At 48.8% G+C, this 21,485-nt stretch overlaps 3 protein-coding genes across 3 annotated transcripts; 1 reads left to right on the top strand and 2 right to left on the bottom strand.

Annotated features, from left to right (window-relative positions):
• Window positions 1-4,571: 4,571 nt before the first annotated feature.
• On the top strand, window positions 4,572-9,808 carry abcB (putative ABC multidrug transporter; the record flags this gene model as incomplete). The annotated part of the gene is made up of 16 exons (XM_026755843.1): window positions 4,572-4,796; window positions 4,851-5,427; window positions 5,483-5,709; window positions 5,774-6,053; window positions 6,108-6,341; window positions 6,398-6,448; window positions 6,497-7,179; window positions 7,234-7,396; window positions 7,462-7,781; window positions 7,830-7,978; window positions 8,031-8,102; window positions 8,151-8,266; window positions 8,322-8,940; window positions 8,990-9,070; window positions 9,130-9,504; window positions 9,577-9,808. 16 exons carry the CDS (start codon window positions 4,572-4,574, stop codon window positions 9,806-9,808), a joined length of 4,404 nt encoding a protein of 1,467 aa, XP_026615992.1.
• A 606-nt stretch (window positions 9,809-10,414) lies between these two features.
• On the bottom strand, window positions 10,415-14,490 carry CDV56_101577 (nucleoporin Nup120/160; the record flags this gene model as incomplete). The annotated part of the gene is made up of 3 exons (XM_026755196.1): window positions 10,415-11,580; window positions 11,636-13,777; window positions 13,848-14,490. The coding sequence occupies 3 exons, from the start codon at window positions 14,488-14,490 to the stop codon at window positions 10,415-10,417; spliced, it is 3,951 nt and encodes a 1,316-aa protein (XP_026615991.1).
• A 504-nt stretch (window positions 14,491-14,994) lies between these two features.
• RHP51 (recombinase RAD51) lies at window positions 14,995-16,255 on the bottom strand (the record flags this gene model as incomplete). Its single annotated transcript, XM_026754944.1, has 4 exons — window positions 14,995-15,806; window positions 15,863-15,930; window positions 16,001-16,080; window positions 16,169-16,255. The coding sequence occupies 4 exons, from the start codon at window positions 16,253-16,255 to the stop codon at window positions 14,995-14,997; spliced, it is 1,047 nt and encodes a 348-aa protein (XP_026615990.1).
• Between the last annotated feature and the right edge of the window lie 5,230 nt (window positions 16,256-21,485).

Below are 21,485 nucleotides of genomic sequence, written 5' to 3'. Positions count from 1 at the left end.
GACATGGACTGAGAACCTGAGAGCTCAGACCCGGAAGAAGCCTGAGTACGGAGTAGATACAGTGACCTAAGGTAGGTAGTGACAAAAGAGTTCTTTTCCCAATCAAGAAGTCAGATGATGAGGGATTGATTGGTCCACGCTGGCTACGGTGTTGATGCCCCAGAAGAGCTGGTTCTACCATGGTCTTTTATTGCTTGGTCAAAGTTAATCAATGTCTAGCGAATGATATACCCACTTCCTACTCCGTAGACACAAACAAAAGAAAAATGCTCAGCAGGTTCATCTTCCTGTCTGGACTCGGGATTGTTGAGAATCAGCCTGGTCAGGAACGGGAGCGGTCCACTCTCAGTGGAGTTCTCATCTTCCATGACCCATCTTCCTGCAATGGAAATATAAGACAGTTAGGCTATTGGCCGTTAGTCTTTGGTTGGAAAGAACTATCTAAAAAGAAACAAGGAAAATACAAATCAAAGCCTGAGGAGCATCAAGGCACGTCGCTACGAGCCATGATGGAGTATGGCTTAGTCGCAAAGCCGCTGCAATGGAGAAAGAAAGGCAAAAAAGAACGAAATAATTGATCTTTAGAAAGGGATATTAATAATAATAATGCAATAAGAAAGGAAAAAGAAAATTCAAGTTTCACAGCACATTACAATCCGCTTCCATTGCCATCTATTGTTGTCGTTAAGCGCCTACCTACTCATCAACAGGTGACCCTAAGGGGTTACATTCAAAGCCTCCAATGATACTATTATTATTGCTCTTTGAAGATCGATCTTTACTCGTCTCTTCTCGCCTCCATACTGCACATAATCATATCCCTTGATTGCATGTCGTGAGACAGCTCACTACCTCTTCAGGGAATTGAACTTTCGGCTATCTTGAGCCGATGTTGATCAACATTGATGTGTAAAATTCGAAAATGTCCGATCCCGAGTCGATCGAACAAAATAGAAATAGTAGTACTAGTACTACGTCAATATCCACAGTGCTGTGGGTACTAGAGAACATTTCAGTGTCCCGTATGAACAGGTATGAATCGTATGACATCCCACAGATCTGATACCAATAAGGTTCATCGGGATGCCTGTTCCATGATTCCGTCTCCATGACTGCTGGAAATGGGAGGTTTGATCTCGACATTTGATCTTAGATATTATTATTATCATGCCGTTGTTGTTGATGATCAGAGGATCAGACACTAAGAGCCAATACTATGCAAGGGCGACCAGGTAGAGACGCTCGCTTAGAAGCTTTTTCGCCTGAGCTTTAGTGTTTAGTTTGACATGCATAAGCCGGAGGGCCTTGGAGTAGTGGCATGGGCGCCAAAATTCGGAGATCCCGCGTATGTTTTCCTTGCACCGCCAGTTCATGACATATCAGAATAGGATCATCGTCTGGAGTCTTTAGCCAATTTTCTTACCCGTTTCGGAAGATTCTACCGACTACGTTACAGCGCCTAAATGTCCGGCTGTTCGGAGAAAGAAGTCGAGCACGTAGCGATACACTTGCTTATGCGCTGAGAAGAGACATATCAATCTAGTCTGGCAACAGAAAATTGTCCTTCTATCGGCAGGATACTTGTCACCATGGGCTCTCTCAAAGTAGAAATCAGAGAAATACTGCTGAATGAAAGGTTAGTAACTTAGTACACATTAGTTGATGGAGCTGTAAGCAAATTATACCAGTTTAGGTAGTAAGAAGTCTTAGCCTCTCTAGCCTCTGTTTGCTTGATGTCTTAGATTTAGCAGAACGCTAGCATAAAAGAGCTCTAGCCTCTAGCACTATTTTAGTTTGTGCTCTTTTTCTTGTTAGTACTCGGTATTATGATAGTATGATCCCATCATGATGCTGTGATCGGCAGTGGGTTCCACTTCAAAGATGCAAGTTGCTCAACAAATCCAACAGTCACTGAAAGGATAGGTTGATAGGACATGCCAAGTAGCTAACAGTACGGAGCAATGGTGTGTGACTGTAGTCTATCCCCATATTGGTGATTATTAATAGAAATGAAAAAAAAGGAGAAATCATCAATTAATCAGTGACTAACTGAATTTGAACCACTTATGATCAGGGATCTCGACAACCCGATCTACCCGCAACAACAGAGATTGAGAAACAGGTTAGTGAGCCAGACTATCCTTAGCTTCCGTGATGTGTACCTGACCCAGAGCAACTCCAGACCAGTTCCCATGGAGTTTAACCTTTCTGGACAGGAGCATTACTCAGTGTTTGCCGGAACTGTCTTACTTGGTTTATTCTCAAGCAGTCAAAGGTGCTAATAAAGCAGGATTTGTGGAGGATGAATAATTTTCAATCAATAATACCTATGGAGGTAGGTAATAACGATGGACAAACCGGGTCCCGATGCAGGAGCGCCACAATCCCGGCTTCGATTGCTGCCTACCTACTTACTCCTAGCACCTACCAATACCTTCATGAGGTACTTTGTACAGGTTGGCGGACTGCATGTCTTCAACCTAGACTAAGAAGAAGATCCTGTCAAGGTACCCAGAACTATTTGCGTGGTCTCTCCTCCCTATTCCACAGCCTCGTCATCCGCCCTTCCGTTCTGGGTTCTAGGCTACGCCGACTGGCAGTCAATAATGGCGCTCTTTAAACCCCGTCTTGTGAAGCACATCCCAGCTTCACCAACTACTAAGCGGCAGCCACATTTCAATCCCGGCCACCTAAGTGCATCAGCGGCTGTAGAAAACAAAAGAAACAGAGAAGGCAGCACGTTCCATTTGCGCCCCCTCGATCGTCCGTCGGCTACGATGTCTTTCATACCTGATCCCTTTCAAGTCTACAGAGTACGGAGTCTTCTATGTGAACTTCGTATCTGTGACTTCACCCATGCGGTGATGATGAGGCTATGAGACATCTCGCCACTAGCGACAGGGAAGATCTAGAGATCAACGGAGACTCGTACTTTTAGTTCTCCTCGTCGCCAAACTCAATCGGGCAGTTGTATGGATCTGTGCCAATGCGGTCCTAAACAGACCTCACGTAGATAATGATTGGCAAATTCTGCCTGACACGTCAAAGGCTCGACTCTTAGCCTCTTAGGACTCTACAGCTCAAGGGGCTCTAGACCCAATCTGCGAGGCTGACTGGAGATGACGAGATCTCACGAGTCACGGAGTAGTAAAATCTTGGCTCTCAGTCAGAGTTCGTGAAGATGATGTGAGGCGTACCCGATGTACATGATCTCTTCGTGTTTGGGCTAGAATTCTGATGCAGAACGGGGAAAAAGAAACGGCAATGGGAAATGATGATTTGGAAGCCGCTCCCTCAGACACCGATTGAACTCGTTTTGAGATATTTGTATTCTTCGTAGCAATCCCTACAGCGAGTCCAGCAATTGCTGTGCGGTGTTCACTGTTGTACTACTTGGAATATGGCTCGGAATTCGGACCGGTCCTGATCGGATGGTGGAATAAGTCACAGTAGACTTCAACCAGAAAACAGGTAGAATACAATTGAGTTTTCCAGTTGGATCTACACTGAGCGGTTAATTCGCCATCAGTCTTATACGAGGCGCCGAAGTGAAAGTGAAGAAGTCTTCCTTTGGCCATGTGGGCAAGTCAGTTATGTAAAGCAAACTAGGGACGGAGTACCCAGAACGGACAAACCAGGCTTGATCTTATGCGCTGTTGGCCAGGGTTAATGCAAATGTTACACGGCACTTGCCCTCGTGTCAAGTCGGACATTTTGCCCACCGAGTCATATTCCTCTGTTGATGTGAGTAGTGCAAGCACTAAAGCAAGCCTGCCTCTTTAGAGCCCAAGAACTACCTACCTCCGTACCTTGGTACCCTCATTATTATGGGTCTTCACATCCACTCATTCCACCTCGTCTCTTGTTCCTAAAGGAGCAATATGTAAGCAGTGCTAGTCTATCCTGCAACCTGCAGCATTGATCAGGGGACGGGAAAAGGCGACGAGAAAAAAATAGAAAGAAAAAAAAAAGAGGCGACACAACGGCAAGTCAATCAAGGAAAAAAAGAAATTATATACGGACGGAGTACCTCAGCTCGCATAGTGTCGGAGCAAATTCCCATGCCTCTGCATAATGATTGATTTTCCACACGGACTGTTTAGCTTGCCACGCCAACTCCATCGATCGTCGGTGGATATCTTGGTTAATTCTTCTTCAAGGTACAAGGTTAACGTACTCCGTAGTTGGAAGCAACCCATTGAGTGTGAGGTAGGCCGGTAGCAAGTCTTTGTCTCCAGCTGGTGTAAGCACGAAGAAGAGCGCCTCCTAAGCTCCGATTCATCAAGTCATTTCTTTGTTTCGCCGCCAGGTATACGAGACTCGGCTATAATAGCCTTCGAGATGCTGAAGTATGTCTCAGCGGGATCACCATGAGACATTTGTTGGCACGAGGAAACATCATTGCTGAACTTTGATCGTAAGCTCTGGATCTAGGTCGAGAGATACTTTGGGTCCTCTGGATGGGTCGATCGTCCAGCAATAGGTATAAGGCTACTATCTCCGTGCCATCAGTCCACATGCCCATACTCAAGACCTCGAATGTAGATGGAATTTTCACCTAGATTGTAGTCATGACGGAATTATCACCACCTCTGTCATGCCAGCAGGTGGACAACACTCTGCACGTTCCTGCATTGTCCTGTCGAGGCGGTTTCGACTTCTCTTTGCTTTTTGAGGAGCTCGTCCTGGGGATCCTGCCGCTGGGGATCGTCCTGATCATCGCACCGTTTCGTCTCTGTCACTTGTTCCGGAGACAAGCAAAAGTTGTAGCGTCGTGGTTCTTGTGGGCGAAGATTGTACGTTTCTCCAACCTCTTGTGCCTAGAGTGCAGTCACTTTGTGAATTCCCAGACGTTGCTTACCATTTCCCTTTTTGTCGATGCTTGGCAGACTGCGTGGATTGCCTTAGGCATCGTTCAGCTGGTCCTCACAGTCTATTGGGCTCTTCCAGCTACGACCAGAACCCAGGCTTCGATTGCAGCAAACGCGATCACAGCTGCAGGCCTTTTTATCCTAGGTCTTTTGTCTTGTGCTGAACACCTACGCTCAACTACACCATCCTTCCTCCTGAACATCTACCTTTCCGTCACTTTGCTCTTTGACATAGCAAAGACAAGAACACTATGGCTGCGCGGCATTGGCCAAACAGACGAAACAATTGCCATCCTGACCTCGGTCACAGTTGGGATCAAGCTTCTTATTCTCATCCTTGAGGCTGTGCAGAAGAGGCACATTCTCAGAAAGGAGTACTCGGGGTATCCTCCCGAAGCAACAGCAGGGATTTTCAATCGCTTGTTCTTCGTATGGTTGAATCCGTTGTTTCGATCTGGATGCTCCAAGATCCTCGCCGTCGACGATCTTTTTGACCTCGATAAGCAATTGGGTTCCAGACGACTGTACAGCACCTTGGAGACTCTCTGGGACAGAGGTACCATCCTGAAGTCTAACTCTCTGCTCAGATATACCGTACTGACAAAAGTTAGTCCCTAGGAAGAAACCAAATACATTGCTTTTCATCTCCTTCAAAACATTCAAATGGCCTCTTTTTTTAGCTGTGCCTCCAAGAGCATGCCTGGCCGCCTTGAATTTCTGTCAGCCATTGCTACTACATCGATCCCTGGCCTTCTCCACGGAACCGGTGAACAATCACACAAATAGCATCGGATATGGTTTGATAGGTGCTTACATCCTCGTTTACACTGGAATGGGTGTAAGTCCGCGGGTCTTTCCAATTTGCAATACATGGCCTTCTAACGTTGAACCGCCTACACTAGGTTACGATGGGCCAGTACCAGCATATGACATATCGCACCATTACCATGGTTAGAGGAGGTGTCATCTCGATGATCTACAACAAAGCAAGCAGGCTAGGTGTCAAAGATGCCGATCCCGCTGCATCCCTCACCTTGATGAGTGCGGACATTGAAAGGATTGTTCAGGGCTGGCAAACAATCCATGATATTTGGGGCAATGCTGCTGAAATAGCCCTGGCAATTTACCTGCTGGAGAAGGAGTTGGGTGTCGCCTGTGTGGTCCCTGTAGGAGTTGCAATTGGTAAGACTAGCATTTCTCTCCAGTTTTTCCAAAGAACCAACTGACCGTGACCAGTGGCCCTTGTCGGATGCCTTATCGCACTGTCTTTTGTGATGGCTAGGCAGGCAGTGTGGCTTGAAGCCATTGAAAGGCGCATCTCATCCACCGCTTCGATGCTTGGCTCCATGAAGGGAATCAAGATGTTGGGTCTCAAGTCTGCCATTATGAAAAGCGTACACGGTCTGCGGCTGGAAGAATTAGACATTTCGAAGAGATTTCGAAGACTTTTAGTCTGGAATATGGCTCTCGGTATGTTGATCTCATTGTAGGGAGTGATTTTCCTGATCTCTAATAGTTCCATGCAGCTTGGACAACTCGCATCTTTGCCCCCATCTTCGCACTCGGAGCTTTCTATGGTATATCGCATAGCAGAGGAGATGATTCTGCGTTTAATATGTCCACAGCTTATACATCCTTGTCACTCTTTGCACTACTAGCGGATCCACTCCTTTCTCTTGTCATGGCTCTCATGACGTTTGTCGGTTCTATTGGTTCTTTCAGCCGTATTCAGGAATTCCTTGAGAAAGATGATCATATTGATTGCCGGCGTAAGCCTTTACACGCCTCTTATGATAGCTTTGAGCCCAAAGCTTTCGTTCTCGTGGAGGATTCGGACGTCACGATATCTGAAACCGCTTCGGATCGGTCGATCAATCGTGCACCATCCTCAGTGTATCAAGATGCACTGACAATACGGAATGCAACGTTTGCCTGGGATATCGAGAAAGAGCCTGTACTAAAGGGCTTAACAATCACCATCTCGCGGGGAAGCTTCACCCTGATCGTTGGGCCCTCCGGCTGCGGCAAGTCAACGTTGCTGAAGGCTATTCTCGGCGAGGTGCCATGCGTGAACGGGGATATAAGACTATCATCCAACAGCGTCGCATTTTGCGACCAGACACCGTGGCACATGAATTCAACGATCCAGGAGAGCATCGTCGCCATGTCGAATTTTGACAAAGAGTGGTATGCAAGTGTTGTACGTGCTTGTGCTCTTGTCCCAGACTTTGAACAATTACCACGAGGAGACGAGACAGTGATTGGGAGCAAGGGAATTGCTCTGAGTGGAGGGCAAAGCCAACGAATTGTAGGTACGGTGCTCTCTGGTACGAAGTCTCGCTAACATGATAAACGATCATAGGCACTTGCAAGAGCTGTGTATGCTAGGAAAGATACTGTCATCCTCGATGATGCATTCAGCGGCTTGGATGCGGCCACAGAGGACTACGTTTTCCACAGTCTCGTTGGCATCCATGGCTTACTACGCAAAATTGGCTCGACGATCATTGTTGCTTCATCGTCCGGTGTGTCACCTAGTATCATCGATCAAATTTCCAGGTCCATACTAATTATATGCGCATAATTACAGCCAAAAGACTACCTTACGCCGATCAGATTGTGGTGCTGGACAAATTGGGCCATGTGTCAGAGCAAGGAAGCTTCAAGGCACTCGACGCTGCTGGAGGATATGTCTCAAGCTTCGGATTGGGCTTGCCTGAATGGAAGTCCAAAATCGATAGGCCTTTTGTAACCGAACTTTCTCAGCCGAAGATTTCGCGATCCAGTAAGGCAGAGGCAATCAAAGAAGACCCACGAAGGCAGAGCGGCGACTTGTCGATCTACTTGTACTACATTCAATCAATCGGCTGGCTGCCCACGGGGATCTTCCTAGTGGCTATCTCAGGATTTGTGTTTTGCATATCTTTTCCAAGTACGGTTCTGTAACTCTGCCATTAGTGTCTCATGCTGACCGACATGACAGGCATCTGGGTCAAATGGTGGGCTACCTCAAATGAGGAAGATCCCAATGGCCGTACCGGATATTATCTCGGAATCTACGCAATGCTCGGCGCTGTCGGCATGCTTTCTCTTATCATCGGCTGCTGGTGAGAAAGCCCTAACTCCCAGACATGAGCGAGAAACTAACATGCGTTGCAGGGAGATGGTGATCAACATGGTACCCAAATCTGGTGAAAGCTTTCATAGAAGGTTGTTAGCAACGGTTCTGAGGTGCGTCATGTTGCTTCATCCTCCATAGATGTCTCTAATTCTTGATAGCGCGCCCATGTCGTTCTTTGCGGCAACGGATAGTGGCTCCATACTCAATCGATTTAGCCAGGACTTGCAGCTCATTGATATGGAGCTCCCAGTTGCAGCGATCAACACATTTGCCAGTAAGTGCGCCACGCTATCATGAATTCAGGAGGCCGCTCACCATACATTCTCTAGCTTTGGTTCTCTGTCTCGCCCAGATGATCTTGATGGGCATTGCTTCCAGATATGCAGCTATCTCGTTTCCATTGGTGATTCTCACCGTATATTTAATTCAGAAGGTATATCTTCGGACTTCACGGCAGCTGCGATTCCTGGACCTTGAAGCCAAGGCACCTTTATACTCTCACTTCAGCGACTGCCTCAACGGCTTGGTGACTTTGAGAGCTTTCGGCTGGCAGCGAGCCCTGGAGGACAAGAATCTTGAGCTGCTTGACTATTCGCAGAGACCATTCTATCTCTTGTACGCTATTCAGCGTTGGCTAACTCTGACGCTGGACATGGTCGTAGCGGCAATCGCCGTTATACTGATTGTCCTCGTGGTGACATTACAAGGGACAATTAGCGCAGGTGACGTTGGCGTGGCGTTGTTGAATGTGATATTGTTCAGCCAAAGCATCAAGCTGCTCGTGACCTTCTGGACAAATCTTGAGACCCATATTGGCTCCATCGTGCGTATCCGCTCTTTCACCGAGAGTGTCAGCTCAGAAGACTCGCCCACTGAGAAGGATGATGTGCCTCCCAACTGGCCCTGGGGAGGGGATATTGAATTCAAATCCGTGTCCGCAGAGTACAGGTATGCAGATTACCTGCAAGCTATAGATACCCACTAACGCTATATCAAGACCCTCAGAGCCAGTCCTGCGTGATGTGTCTTTGACGATTCGATCAGGAGAAAAAGTCGGGATATGCGGGAGGACAGGCAGGTAAGTCCAGTCTAATCACCTACTCAGACCGAGCCAAAATCTGATTACAACGACTGCAGCGGCAAAACCTCACTGATCATGAGTCTCTTCCGAATGGTCGAGCTCAGCTCCGGAAGTATCCATATCGACGGCGTCGACATCACTAAGATCCCCCGTCAAGAGATCCGCTCACGAATCAACAGCGTATCTCAAAGCCCGCTCCTGATCAAAGGCACCATCAGACGCAACATGGACCCCGAAGGCTCCCACCCCGAGAAAGCGATCATCAAAGCCCTGCAGACTGTGGGGCTACACAACAAGATCCAGGAGAACGGCGGGCTAGACACCGACATCAACGAGCTTTTCCTCTCGCAAGGCCAACAACAGCTCTTCTGTCTCGCGCGAGCAATCCTCCGGCCGGGCAACATCCTCATCCTAGACGAAGCTACAAGCAAGTACGTCAGCATTGTCCCTCTTCTCTTTTTACCTCTGCTCATAGGATATCAAACTGACCATACCCAACACAGCGTCGACACGAAAACAGACGAAATCATGCAAAGAGTCATCAGAGAGAAATTCAGCACCCACACCATCCTAGCCGTCGCCCATAAGCTCGAGACGATACTCGACTACGACAAGGTCGTTGTCCTTGACGCGGGCCGTGTCATGGAATGCGGGGATCCATGTACCCTTCTCTCCACAGAGAGCTCCTACTTCAGCAGGTTGTATGCGAGCTCGATGGCGGAGGAGGTGGAGTAGATTGCTGACGTTTGGCTGAGCCACCAGCACATGATGCGCGATTCTAGGTTTTCGATGCTTTATAAGTACGGTTGGGAGGGGTATGACCTACGCATTAATGACTATAATAATGACTCTGAACATCAATGGCTTTTCGGGCAACAGTAGTACTCAACTTCTCATACATGCCTGCAGCGACATATGGCCTCGACCACATTAGTCTCGTCAAGCGGTCAAATAGGTAGAATTCTCGTTCACGCGCTTGGTGTTGTCTACAACCAAGACTACGTAGCATTCCACAACCAAGGACGCGTGTCATCGAGATGAAAATGCAAGTATTCATTCCCACTCCTGAACATGACTATGACTACCCAGTACTGCTGCTTAAACATTCAATAACAGAAACGAGGAGGCAGATGAGAAGGGGGAGAGAAAAACATTATCCATCCTATTTGCACCATATGTTGTAATTTGCGATCAATCCAAGTCAGAATCAGTAAGTGTGAAGTCATGAAGCTCTTATCTTTTATCCGCGACACGCAAAGGAGTGTAAGCAATCAAGTTCGAAGTGCGAAGCCTTGAGTCTTAACTCGTGAAGAACAATAGATTGTTTGACGTCGGCGCATCTTAGGAAAGGAGCATTGTATCATCATTATCTGCTTCAGGCGCGTCAAGAAGGCCGAATTCCCAGTCTCCTCTTTCGATTCTGCTGACTCGGTCGAGCTCGGACTGGTACTCGCGACGTAGGTGGTCGAGAGTCACTATGACTCGTCGTTGGGGGTGGTTGTTGACACCTGCACCGGAGGCTGAGGACTTGCTGTCTCTGCGACCAGAAGGTTTGATGGCGCCTGTGCTGGAGCTGAGCCTGCGTTTGGATCCGTCGGGGATAAGAGAGCTGCTATCTGCATCGTCCATGAACACGTTGCCATCATCGTCCGCTTGAACGCTGCGGCGCCGGACCACAGAGGTGGAAGACACGGAATCTTCCTTCTCGACGAGGATGTAGGCTTCACTGCTGTCAACGCAGCGAAGCAGGTTGATCAGAGACAGAAGCTCGTTGCGAATTTCCTTGCTCTCCGGGTCATCCTCCTCAACCGTATGCCGCACATCGTCAGTATCTCTGCCTTTTGCCAGAACCAGATGATTCGACGGGCTATCTCTAGCATGTCTCAAACGTTGGACGTTTCGATACGCGATTTCGGCGGCTCCGCGATAATCATTACGGGCGACACGGTATGCTTGCAGGATCCGCTGATAATCCGGTGTGGTGTCGGCCCACTTTGTTCCAGCTTCCAGTAGAGAATTAAAGGACGTTTGCTTCCGGGCAAGGGAGACAAGTGTGTCATCCACATGAGTAGCGATATTTGGGAGGAGAGATGTGGGAAAGTGTAGGATTTGCTGAAGTCCAGACAGGCCTGGTCCAGATGCATTCAATACGCCGGTGATAAGAGAGGTGAGGGCGGATCTCTGCAGCGCATGATCCTCGTATCGAGACATTGCTGAATATGCCTGGTCAAATTGACAGGTCTTCAAGGACGCATAGAAAAGACGCGAGAGCAGGTCGGTGCGCATGCTAACGCGCTCCGGGTCCTTTTCATTCCTATTCTCACTTGCGAGCGCTTGCAGTGCAAGGCTGGCAAAGTCTGCAACGTGGGAAAACGAACGTGCCTGTTCGAATATGGACAAGATATGTTGGAAGTATTTGGGAAGACCGTTGTGGAAGCAGTCTACGGAGACGATGTCCAGGAGCGTTGATGACATCTCATGCAAGTTGCCGAGAGGTTTACCACATGCTGTAATACGTTAGAGACGGTTGGAATGGGCGTTCACAGTGAAGTATATACTTACAGAGAAGGTATGCAGCCTTACGGAAGTACAAAGCCGCAGTGTCAAATTCGGACATTGCCACATATAAACGACCCTTCACATAGGTTGCCCATGATGTGGTTGCTTGGAAGCGGAGGAAATCCCAGGCAAGGTCAATGTTGTTCTTCGCGATCAGATCGCACTGAATGTAAACCAATGCGTTCGGGTAGGCTACCTCCCCTTGGCGAGTCACCCAGGAAAGAACATCTCGAATACCGAGTGTCAGCGTGTAGCTCTGGGGTAAGCCAACGGCTTGGCGAGGTTTAATATCAGTGGCGAACAGATCCTCCAAGATAGTCACCACTCGCTCGCCATTGCCCTTGGGTGTGGAGTCTTTCAGGGAGAACGTCGAGTTCGACGTGTCGCTGATGACACTTGGGGGCTTGTCGACACACTTCCGGACATTCGAGCTGAGCCAAGACATCATTTCGTATTCCCTCAAAAGAGCGATCAGCGTAGCGAAAAGGTCACCAGCATCGAAAGTAGACGCATCCTCCTGCTGCACCTCTCCGTCCACAAAAACCACGATGAGTAAAAGGTCGATGAGCAGCTGCCGTGTGTTCTCAATGGTCTCCTGAGCGCCGTTAACTGTTACTTTCACTCCGAAATGAGTAGGAAGAAGTTCGGAATCTTTGCCGGGGAAACCGAGCGGGATCGTGTCAATGATGGTGTAGAAGACATCATTCGACAAGTTGTAAATATTCAAGCGTTCATTCATTGCAGCAAGCAGGCCGTCGTAAGTTTTGTTGGAAATCTGCTCAGCAAAGTCGCACCGCTCACGGAAGGCATCCATGCGATCGGGGATGGAAGACGAAGGCTCCGCATAGACTTCTGCTTCAAGGGCACTGTGGCACGCTGCTTCGAGTTCAGAGGGGAAACGCTTCCTGAAGCCGGATGCAACCCTCAACAAGAAAGATGCTTGTTCGAACAAATCGCCAATCTCTGAGCCCAGGTTCCTGTGGCTCCACCGATCGGCTATCTTGGGCCCTTCTGTCCGAAGCTCGGAGTCTGAGTTATGCAGGAGCAACTCGGTAGGGCTACATTCGCGAATGACTGCACAGCTGTCCGAGAAAAGCATCCATGGAACTTCGTTGTAGACATCATACGCGAGGCTAATCGGTTCGAACCTTCGCTTATTGATGTCCTCCGCGATCTGCCAGAATTGGCGCCATTTGGAGTCTGTGTCTGCCCGGTACCTTGTAAAGTCCATATCATCCTCCGCATACTTACGAAGGGAAACTGTAGCGGCAATCGTGGAACACAGTCGTTCTTGAAGAGGGGCGCTTTTCTTTGCTGCAGTAGGAAAGGACAGGGGCCGAAGTGCTTCCTGATAGACAGACAAAGCAGTCTCAAGTACCTCCGGCGAGTATCGGTTCGGTTGTAAAAGGAAGCTCAACCACTTCTCCGTCGGGTCCACAGCATCCTCCGATGTAACAGTCGGTAGTGATGCCTGTACCCGTGTGTCCATGGCCGTAGACACCCAATTCGTCGCCCAATCTGTCGCCAGCGTCTCGAAGCTGAAATGCAGTGTATACAATTGGTACACGCTGTTATTTCTCCACAGCACCCACAGCTCCATACGCTTCCCTTCCTCCATGGGCTTGATCTGGAAATCGGCGATACTCCAAAACATGCTCCCTGTTGGATCCGGATCCAATGGCATCAGTGCAGCGCCAGGAAAGAGGTCCTCGACGACCAGCTGCGACGTCAGGCCTCCTTTGACAGCCCAGAATTTGAAGCGTCCATCCTCGAATGGCGAATAGGTGACTATGTAGTAACGATAACCACCATCCAGCGCTCTCTCCACATTAAACACACGAATAAACGATGATTCGGCGGGGTTTAACGAGTATGAGGCAGATTCCTGCTGTTGTACTTGTCGGTCCAAGAGATCCTTCGTGGCGGCTAGTTTGTTCGTAGCGAGGTTCCATATCTTCAGAGTGTGGTTCAAGCAGACTGCAAACGCATAAGTTTGATCGGATGTAGTGGCGATCGCATTGGCCGCGTTTACATCGAGGTTGCGCCCCTGGTACTTGATCGTGGGTTGCGCATGCCACCGGACGAGACCGCGAATCGACGCCCCCCAGGTTCTCTCGTCAAAGGTCAGAGGAGTCCAATATGAGCCTTTCAGAGCACAAGAAAGTTAGTACAACACTTCCAGCATTGGGGAGAAAGCAACCGGGAGGGGAAATACCGTCGTCACCAGCCCTCCTAGTCAGGCGCAGCAGCGCGCCGCTATCAAGGGAAATAAACAACTCGAGCGGACTGCTCGCATGTAACCGATGGGGATGAGAGAAAGCCAGAGGTGCCGGTGTGCAGGATTTGCACCAGTCAGATACATTCTCGTCAATTGCCGCTAGTCGTCGAAAGAACTCCGGGCGCAGAGTCAATGTGTGTAGCTGCTTGGAAGCCGTGATCACAAACACACTCAACACGTCGTGATCCTCCAAGTCGGCGAAATCAACACCGGACGGAAGGATCTCTTCCTGGAAGTCCAAGCGTAATGTGACATCGTATTCATGATGCTCAATTCCTCCTTTTGTCAAATCCACGCACTGGATTTCCAGGACCTTGTTGTCATTAACCACCCGCCAAAGGAACGTTCGGGGATACACTCTGTGTTTCCGGAAGTAAATTGACCCCTGTGTAGCTAGGTATCGGCGAGAAAACGCCTCCTCATCTTTCGCTGCTGGTTCTTCATGGCTGGCGAAGGATGAGGCTATCGAAAACCGGGCGCGGTTCTGCGGGCTCTCTTGGTTTGGAATCGGGATGTTGGCGACGGTGTTCGGCGAGTACGGCCGAAGGTCGACTCTGGTGTCCTTGTATATTTTCGCCATGGCAGATTGTCACTAGACCACCTTCCACGGATATGTAAATGGTGACCTCAAGCCTCCATGGCCAGTTATCGAGGCGGATGGAATGGGATGTCTTGCGATTTGGCGGAGTTGAAAGGCGGAAGGTGAAGCTCTTTTGCTGCTCAAAAAAACAGGGTCTTGGCGCGGGTTGCAGCAACGCGACATTAGTGTTGACCGATATCACCAGCAACAACAATGATCAATTTGACTCAAATTGCACTTGATTGCAAAGGGACCTTTGCCCCTCCAAGATAAGAGCATAGAAGAAAACTCCCTGTGCCGCTAAAGTTTACGTCTTACGTGGGCAATCTTTCAGTAGCATCAGTGTCATAACATCAGAACATGCTCTCATCAATTAATTAAAACTCTCCATGATATGGTACATTGCACGCTAAAATAAAGGAATATGAATATATGTACTTCACTAAAACGCAGAAGGTACGCCATTACATCTTGAACGTCGTGGAAAAGGTCCCGATAATGCAACTAATCATTCTCCAGATCCTTAGGGCTTGGATCTCCTATTCCATCCTCGTTGATGGCAAAGAGACAGTCACTCTCTGGCAGACATGGACTGTCATAGATCTTGCAAACTCTGGTCTCACCCCTGCCCTTCTTCAAGCTCAGTCTGGTCGTGCTGGCATGCGCAATGATGTTACCACCAATAGGCTTCTTCGGGTCGGGATTGAACATCGCACTTGGACCACCGTCAACCTGAGCGACTACTTGGTTCGTAATGACGACGGCGATTCCAAATTCATCTGCCAATCGCTGCAGGGTCCGCATGAACTTGGCAAGATGCGTCTGTCGAGACGAGAGCTCACCACGGCCGTTGAAATCCGTCCGGTACAATGAGGTTGCAGAGTCAACAACAAGAAGCGAGAAACGCGTCTCACACATCATTTGAGATGCCTGGTTGAGTAGCTGGAGCTGATGATCCGAATTGTAGGCTCGAGCATAGGCGACGTTGTCCAGAACCTCTTCTCCTACCAGTCCATAACGCTGGGCCACTGCTAATAGACGCACTGGACGGAAAGTTCCCTCGGTGTCAATATAGAGACACTTGCCCTCACCCCCACCCATATCAAACGGCAGCTGACAGGTGACGGCAAGGGTATGGCATATTTGACTCTTTCCTGTCCTGAACTCTCCGAAGATCTCGGTGATCGACCCCGTTTCGATGCCCCCTCCCAATAATGTATCCAGTTGCTTGGATCCTGTTGTGATCGATATAAGCTCACTTCGTCGAGCGTGCATCTCTGTGGCGGTTGTGAAACCCATTGGCACAAGTTTAGCGGCTATAAAGTAACAGTCAGACAGACGCGAGGTTCAAGGAAGGACTGGGTCGGCCCACCCTCGACTAAAATCTTGGTCGCCTTCTGCTCTGAAATTCCCTTAATCTGTTCCAGCAATCGCTTCGGCCTAGGCGATGTAGAATGTGAGTAGCTTTCTGCGAATGACGCGGGTTTGAGGCCCTCATAGGAAGACGTACGTATATGCGATTGACTCGACTGTGTGATAGCCCGCATCAACGAAGAGCTTAATGTCTCTGCTGGTCAAACCTGCAACTCCCTACACCGACTGCGTCAGCGAATCCTTCTTGTATGTCGACGTAAGACACATGGTGTCGTAGTATTCCTCCCACTCGTCGATTACCCACCTCCAGAGCTGACAGCGGAGTGGGTGCACCTGGGCCTGGCAATCCGCTCTCATCATACTCATTCTGAGTCTCCATATCGGCGGTCATGGTGTTGATTGAGCAAGCAAATCAAATCGTGTAGAGGCTCGCAATACTTCCACAATCCCGACAAGCAAGCGGTCTTGACGCGAAAGCACGCGTTTTTCAGTCAATCGGTAGGTTTCTGCGTTGATCCGGGGTCAATTTGCTCGCAAATTGGAGACTCAAAGGCGCAACCAGCGAGTATGTGACAAGATGACTCAACAGGAAAAGCTTCAGCTCATTAATGTGGCAAATCGCACTGGTCGTCACCCAACTAAACAGTCTGAGCAATCGCGGACGCGTCCTGTCTGTCACGAGGTCACGTGCCATGTCGGCCTAGATAGCTGCCTACGGCGGAGCGAAATGTCAACAATCAAATCCAACAACAGCGATAATATAGGTTGCAAATGCCCAATTTTAGTACACGCTATCAAACGGCATGCCTCAATGCAGTACTACGTACGATGCCTAGATCTTATTACTACCATCTGTGTGAAATATCACTCGAGATATAAGATCATTAAAGGAGCGAAGAGCATAATCCTGACTAACGGAAAATTCAAGCTTGAATTATATAAGATACAGTTGTTGCCTTCCCTACGTTTGAAGAGCTCACTCGTCTCAGCTTGAATTGTATGAATGAGCAGAAGCGTCGTACACGAGTGCGAGTTAGGTTTATCCAACAGAGCCGAGGCCGGGGTTCGCTTTGAGTATATCTCCGGTATACTTGAGAAGCTACACCACGCTGCTTCGGTATGCGCGTAATTGTTCTCATGACGCTGCATGGGAATCTTCTGGCTTTGAATAACCGGAAGCAGTCCTTACTTGTGTTGATGCACGCCATCGCGCGGTAGAGGTCTCAGCTGGAATTCCTCTTTCGGACGAGTTTGGATATTTTCTTCGATCAGCCTACTGATCCTGCGCCTGAAATCTTCCGATGATTGCCCACGACGGTGCCCTAGAGCCAAATACGATATGTTAGCGTCTAGGAAAAGCACAGCAGCCATATCATTTGCTTCGGTGGACTCACCTTCAACACCCGACCTTCGCTGATATTTGTCGGGGGACTTCGTTAGCCATGAGCTATGTGGGCCGAAGAATCCTCGTGATCTTCGTCTTTCCGAACCACCCGAGTTTTGGGACTCCTGGGGCGCAAGAATATCTGAACAAATGAGCTGACTTTCACGATGTCTGTCAGACTTGCTGCTTTCCGCGATCTCTTTTTCCGACGACGCCACAGTTCGTCGGGAGTCACGACCAGCTGCGTTGAAAGCTGACTGATCCGTGTGCCGGTGGGATTGGACATCGCTTGCGGCGTCAGCAGCCGGGATTTTTTGTGTTTGGTTTACGAGTGGCGTCGTCGGTCTGCTTGCGATTGGGGTTGCGGCCTGCGCTGGACTTGATGTGTTGCTGGTAGAGATCCATATACCATCTATCTGGACACCCTTTTCTAGCGCTCGGGCCCCGAATGGTATGTCGCTCCCTCCAGTCAACACCGCATGTAGCTCAGTACCTCGCTCTACCCTCTGATATGCTTCAGCAGCGGCATGTTTTCTGATCATTCGTCGGTTGTGGGCAAGGACGCAGAAAGAGTAGATGAGGACGATTGCCTGTGAGATCAGTGCCCGTTTTTTTCTACTTGAGAGACGTCGATCCTACCAGGAGAACTGCAAGCACCTGTTCCATTTGCCATTAGGTCCGATCATCATTTGCATCATTGGTCTCATCGAACTTACCAGGCTCAGCTTTTGCCAGAGAGCCCATCCCACCCAGAACCGCATGCTGTATGCTTTTCTGGCTTCTCGCCAGTGAGACTTCTGGATGTCGAACGTCCAGGCAGGACGGGTAGCAGAGTATTAAGCCGGTTCTAGTTCTCCGCAAGGTAGAGGTAGTTCAATACGACTGGTGGAAGCAGCTATATGTGTCACCACCGTATTCGTTTCCTGTGTACTGCGGTAGCGTCTGGTGTTGTAACGAGGCCTGTCGCCTAAGCCCTATCGAACTGGGTGCTGTGAGGGCAACGATGATCGGTACTCGACTCGACCTTCGACGGCGCAGATTTGTAGAGATGTGAGGATGCACAAACGGTAAGGGACTTTGAGGAGGGGATCTCAGTCTGCTGGGGGGGTATAAGGCAGGAGAGATTGCCAGAGCCCTGCATTTGGTAGCTACGAGAGATGGAAGGAGCGCTGTTTACCAGGAAGCTTTCTGTTTGCTGCAGTGCCTTGTGACGTACCTGCATGATATCGCCTCTACGTATGACTAAATCCATGGATTTGTGGAAGCAAGAGATAATGTGGTAAAATGAAGACATTGCGACAGCATATCATGAGTTCGCATGTTCTCAAAGCTCATACTGGCTACAAACTCGTTTCGACAATGGCTTTGACAAGGCGATGACATTCGACAGATATTGAGTAATCAATGGCTCTTTCGGTCACACGAGCGTACGTGGTTGGCAATGTACCAAGTGCGATCAACAGAGTGTGGTTGGATGGAATTGTTATGGAGGGGATGGGAAAAAAAGAAAAACAAAAAGAAGAGAGTTACGGTTGTCCAGCCAAGCAGCCAGTTTCCCTGTAACGGGAAGGTGTCCTCCGGCGACGCCATCCCAGGGTGGAAATGTCTCTGCAGAATTGCTTCCCTCAAGGGTCACTTCCATTGCTTAACGCCTTGTAGCATCGTGGATTACTCGCACGAGTACAACGACGACCCCGGGATTCGTACCGGGCACCTTTCCCGCTGGCAAATGCCGCAGCAAGGTTACTGACTTAGCGGCTGGCCTTCCACTAGGTTATCCGTGACAGATTAGAGAAATACTCTCAACTTAAAAAATATAACCCAGAAACACATAAGTCGGGTTACTTAACAACTCCTCTTCGACAATCATTTTCGATTCACTTGGTCCAAACTATCTATCTTCTTGATCTGTACGGTTTGCTCCAGCCTCTTATCTGAAAAATAATGCTTTGTTCCTTCCACCCTGGCATTTTGCTTCGCTTCCCAGTTTACCAACCACAGTGGTCCTGATTCAAGACACCGTCGACAGAGCACAGTATATATATCGGCAGCATCGTAATAAACTCGGCGTGGATTTGATATCACCCATGCCAACACCACTTCCAAAGCGCCCAGAATTCTGCACGGCAGTTACCGGAGCAGCAATCACTATCCCCGAAGCAATAGCCATGGTAACCAGCGCACTCGGTATTATGATGCTGAGACATTTGGCATGCACACATGTATGACTTCGGAAGCAGTCAAATGAACTTTTGCAACCTGTCGTGCATCTCTGGAGTTGGCCATCGCAAATCTGCCCATAGTCACAGCCCGCGTTGACCTCACACCTAGGTGCATCCACCATCTCGGGGGGGCGATGACCGTCATTATCAAGGACCGCTAGGCGTTGTATCTTGGATTTAGGATCGACTGCGTGAACAACACCCACCACCAAGGTAGCCAGGGCAACAGAGATAACTCGAGAAATGAATGTCATGGTGGAAGCTATTGCGCGGATGCAAGAGCACTACCAAGACCTTCCAGCTCAGTATCATAACAGACAAGTGGCACCCGACTGAAACCACCAAAAGGAGTGAAGTTTCACTCACTGTATAGGTATCCTAATCCCAGAGGTTGAAAGATGCCGGATCGCTCCCCCAAGTCTCAATCACAAGCACCTGGACACTATATAGAGAGTTGGTATGAAGTCATTGCGCCGAGTGTCTTCCCTCTTCCCTACTCCTAGCGTGCTCATGTCCAGATCGGGCAATTACCCAACTCACCATGGATTATTCCAAAAAAGAACTATGCGGACCCTTCATGGTAGGTAAGTACTCTGAATGCATAGGGAAGCCTGTCTTAGGCTCCTTTTTTACAGGCCTTCTGAACACCCCTTGTCCATATAGTGCATATCCGTACTCCGTACTAGCTGACTCATTTACTACCAAGTCCTAGTAGTTCTATGCCGTGCAGATACCAGATGAATAAACATTGAGATACCTTGGAAAGTTACTTGCACGCGGAGCTACAATCGAAACACGATGCTAAAGGGAGTACCTATATCCTTTTGACCTTACTTGAATGTGCTCAATGCTCCTTCGTCGTTTCCCCACCCGACCAGCCTAAGACCGAGTCACACTCCAGCCGAGATCTCAAATAGGGGACCTTGCTCCTCTGGATGAAGCGTTCCCTATAGTGCCTGGCATCTGGTTCACCACTATATCTCGGTCCAAATGACTATGAAGTCGCAGGCGACGAGGCAGTGAAATATACCCGTCGATGAGTCAAGTGCATGGTGAATTGGGATTAACATGATCCTCGAGCAATCATTAAACCGATGATTAAAGGACCAGAAACAATGGCAAGCGTCTAGTGGAGAATGAAGTCGAAAAGCAAATGATAACATCGTGATAGTATCACTGACTTATGTATCACGTGTAGTGCATAGAAGCTTCAGAACTCTTACTACGTACTCTGCGGAATATTTATGCATAAATCAGGTGGTCATAATTTCCTTCGATTCCTGCCTCAGACATACCGAGACAGTACGCAACCTCGAGGTACTTAAGTTCTATGCATTGTTGCAATTGCCACCTACAATCTCAGGCATTTTCAATGCAGATAGTCTAGGTATGGACTGCTTCTGGGGACCCTTGCAGTTCAGTTCATCCATGATCCGTACTCTTCCCTTGCTCCACTTTCGTTCCTTACTCTGTAGTCCGTACAATCAAGTGCCTGGTTCCTCTGAAAAATGCTGGATTTTAGCCTTTCAGAGTGGGGAATCGACCACTCCAACTGCAAGCGCTCTGCAAAGACGTGGGGCGTCCCAACAGTAAGTCATACATCATGGAAGGGACAAAGAATCTCTTTCCTTGTCTCAATGAGAAACAAGAAAAAAAGATCTCTGGGGTTACCGATGCTTTGACGTATACGGCTGGGTTAGCAGCAAATTACTGGCCAATTTAACTACAACTAGTGAGGAATCGCAATGACCTTGAGCCTACTTCTGGTTAATGTGTTGCCGCTAAGATCGTCATCCAAAGAATGACCTTCATAAATTGTACCAATGCCCCCCCAATGCCGCCGATCATGTGAGATTTGGGGGGGTAGCACTGTACCTGAGCCACTGGTTCTTGTCCTATTAATCAATTAAGTTCCCTTCCAGTTGCATTCTTTCGCTTCTACTGTAACTGGGACTCCCCTTAAGAGCCCTACATTTGGTTACATTTTGCGATTCTGAGTTTCGTCTCATTCCAGC

The sequence above is a fragment of the Aspergillus thermomutatus genome (assembly GCF_002237265.1).
Source record: "Aspergillus thermomutatus strain HMR AF 39 chromosome Unknown NODE_52, whole genome shotgun sequence".
In the NCBI taxonomy this organism is placed as follows: Eukaryota; Fungi; Ascomycota; class Eurotiomycetes; order Eurotiales; family Aspergillaceae; genus Aspergillus; species Aspergillus thermomutatus.
Note: the sequence above shows the minus strand (reverse complement) of the source record. Positions and strands in the feature narration are given on the sequence as shown.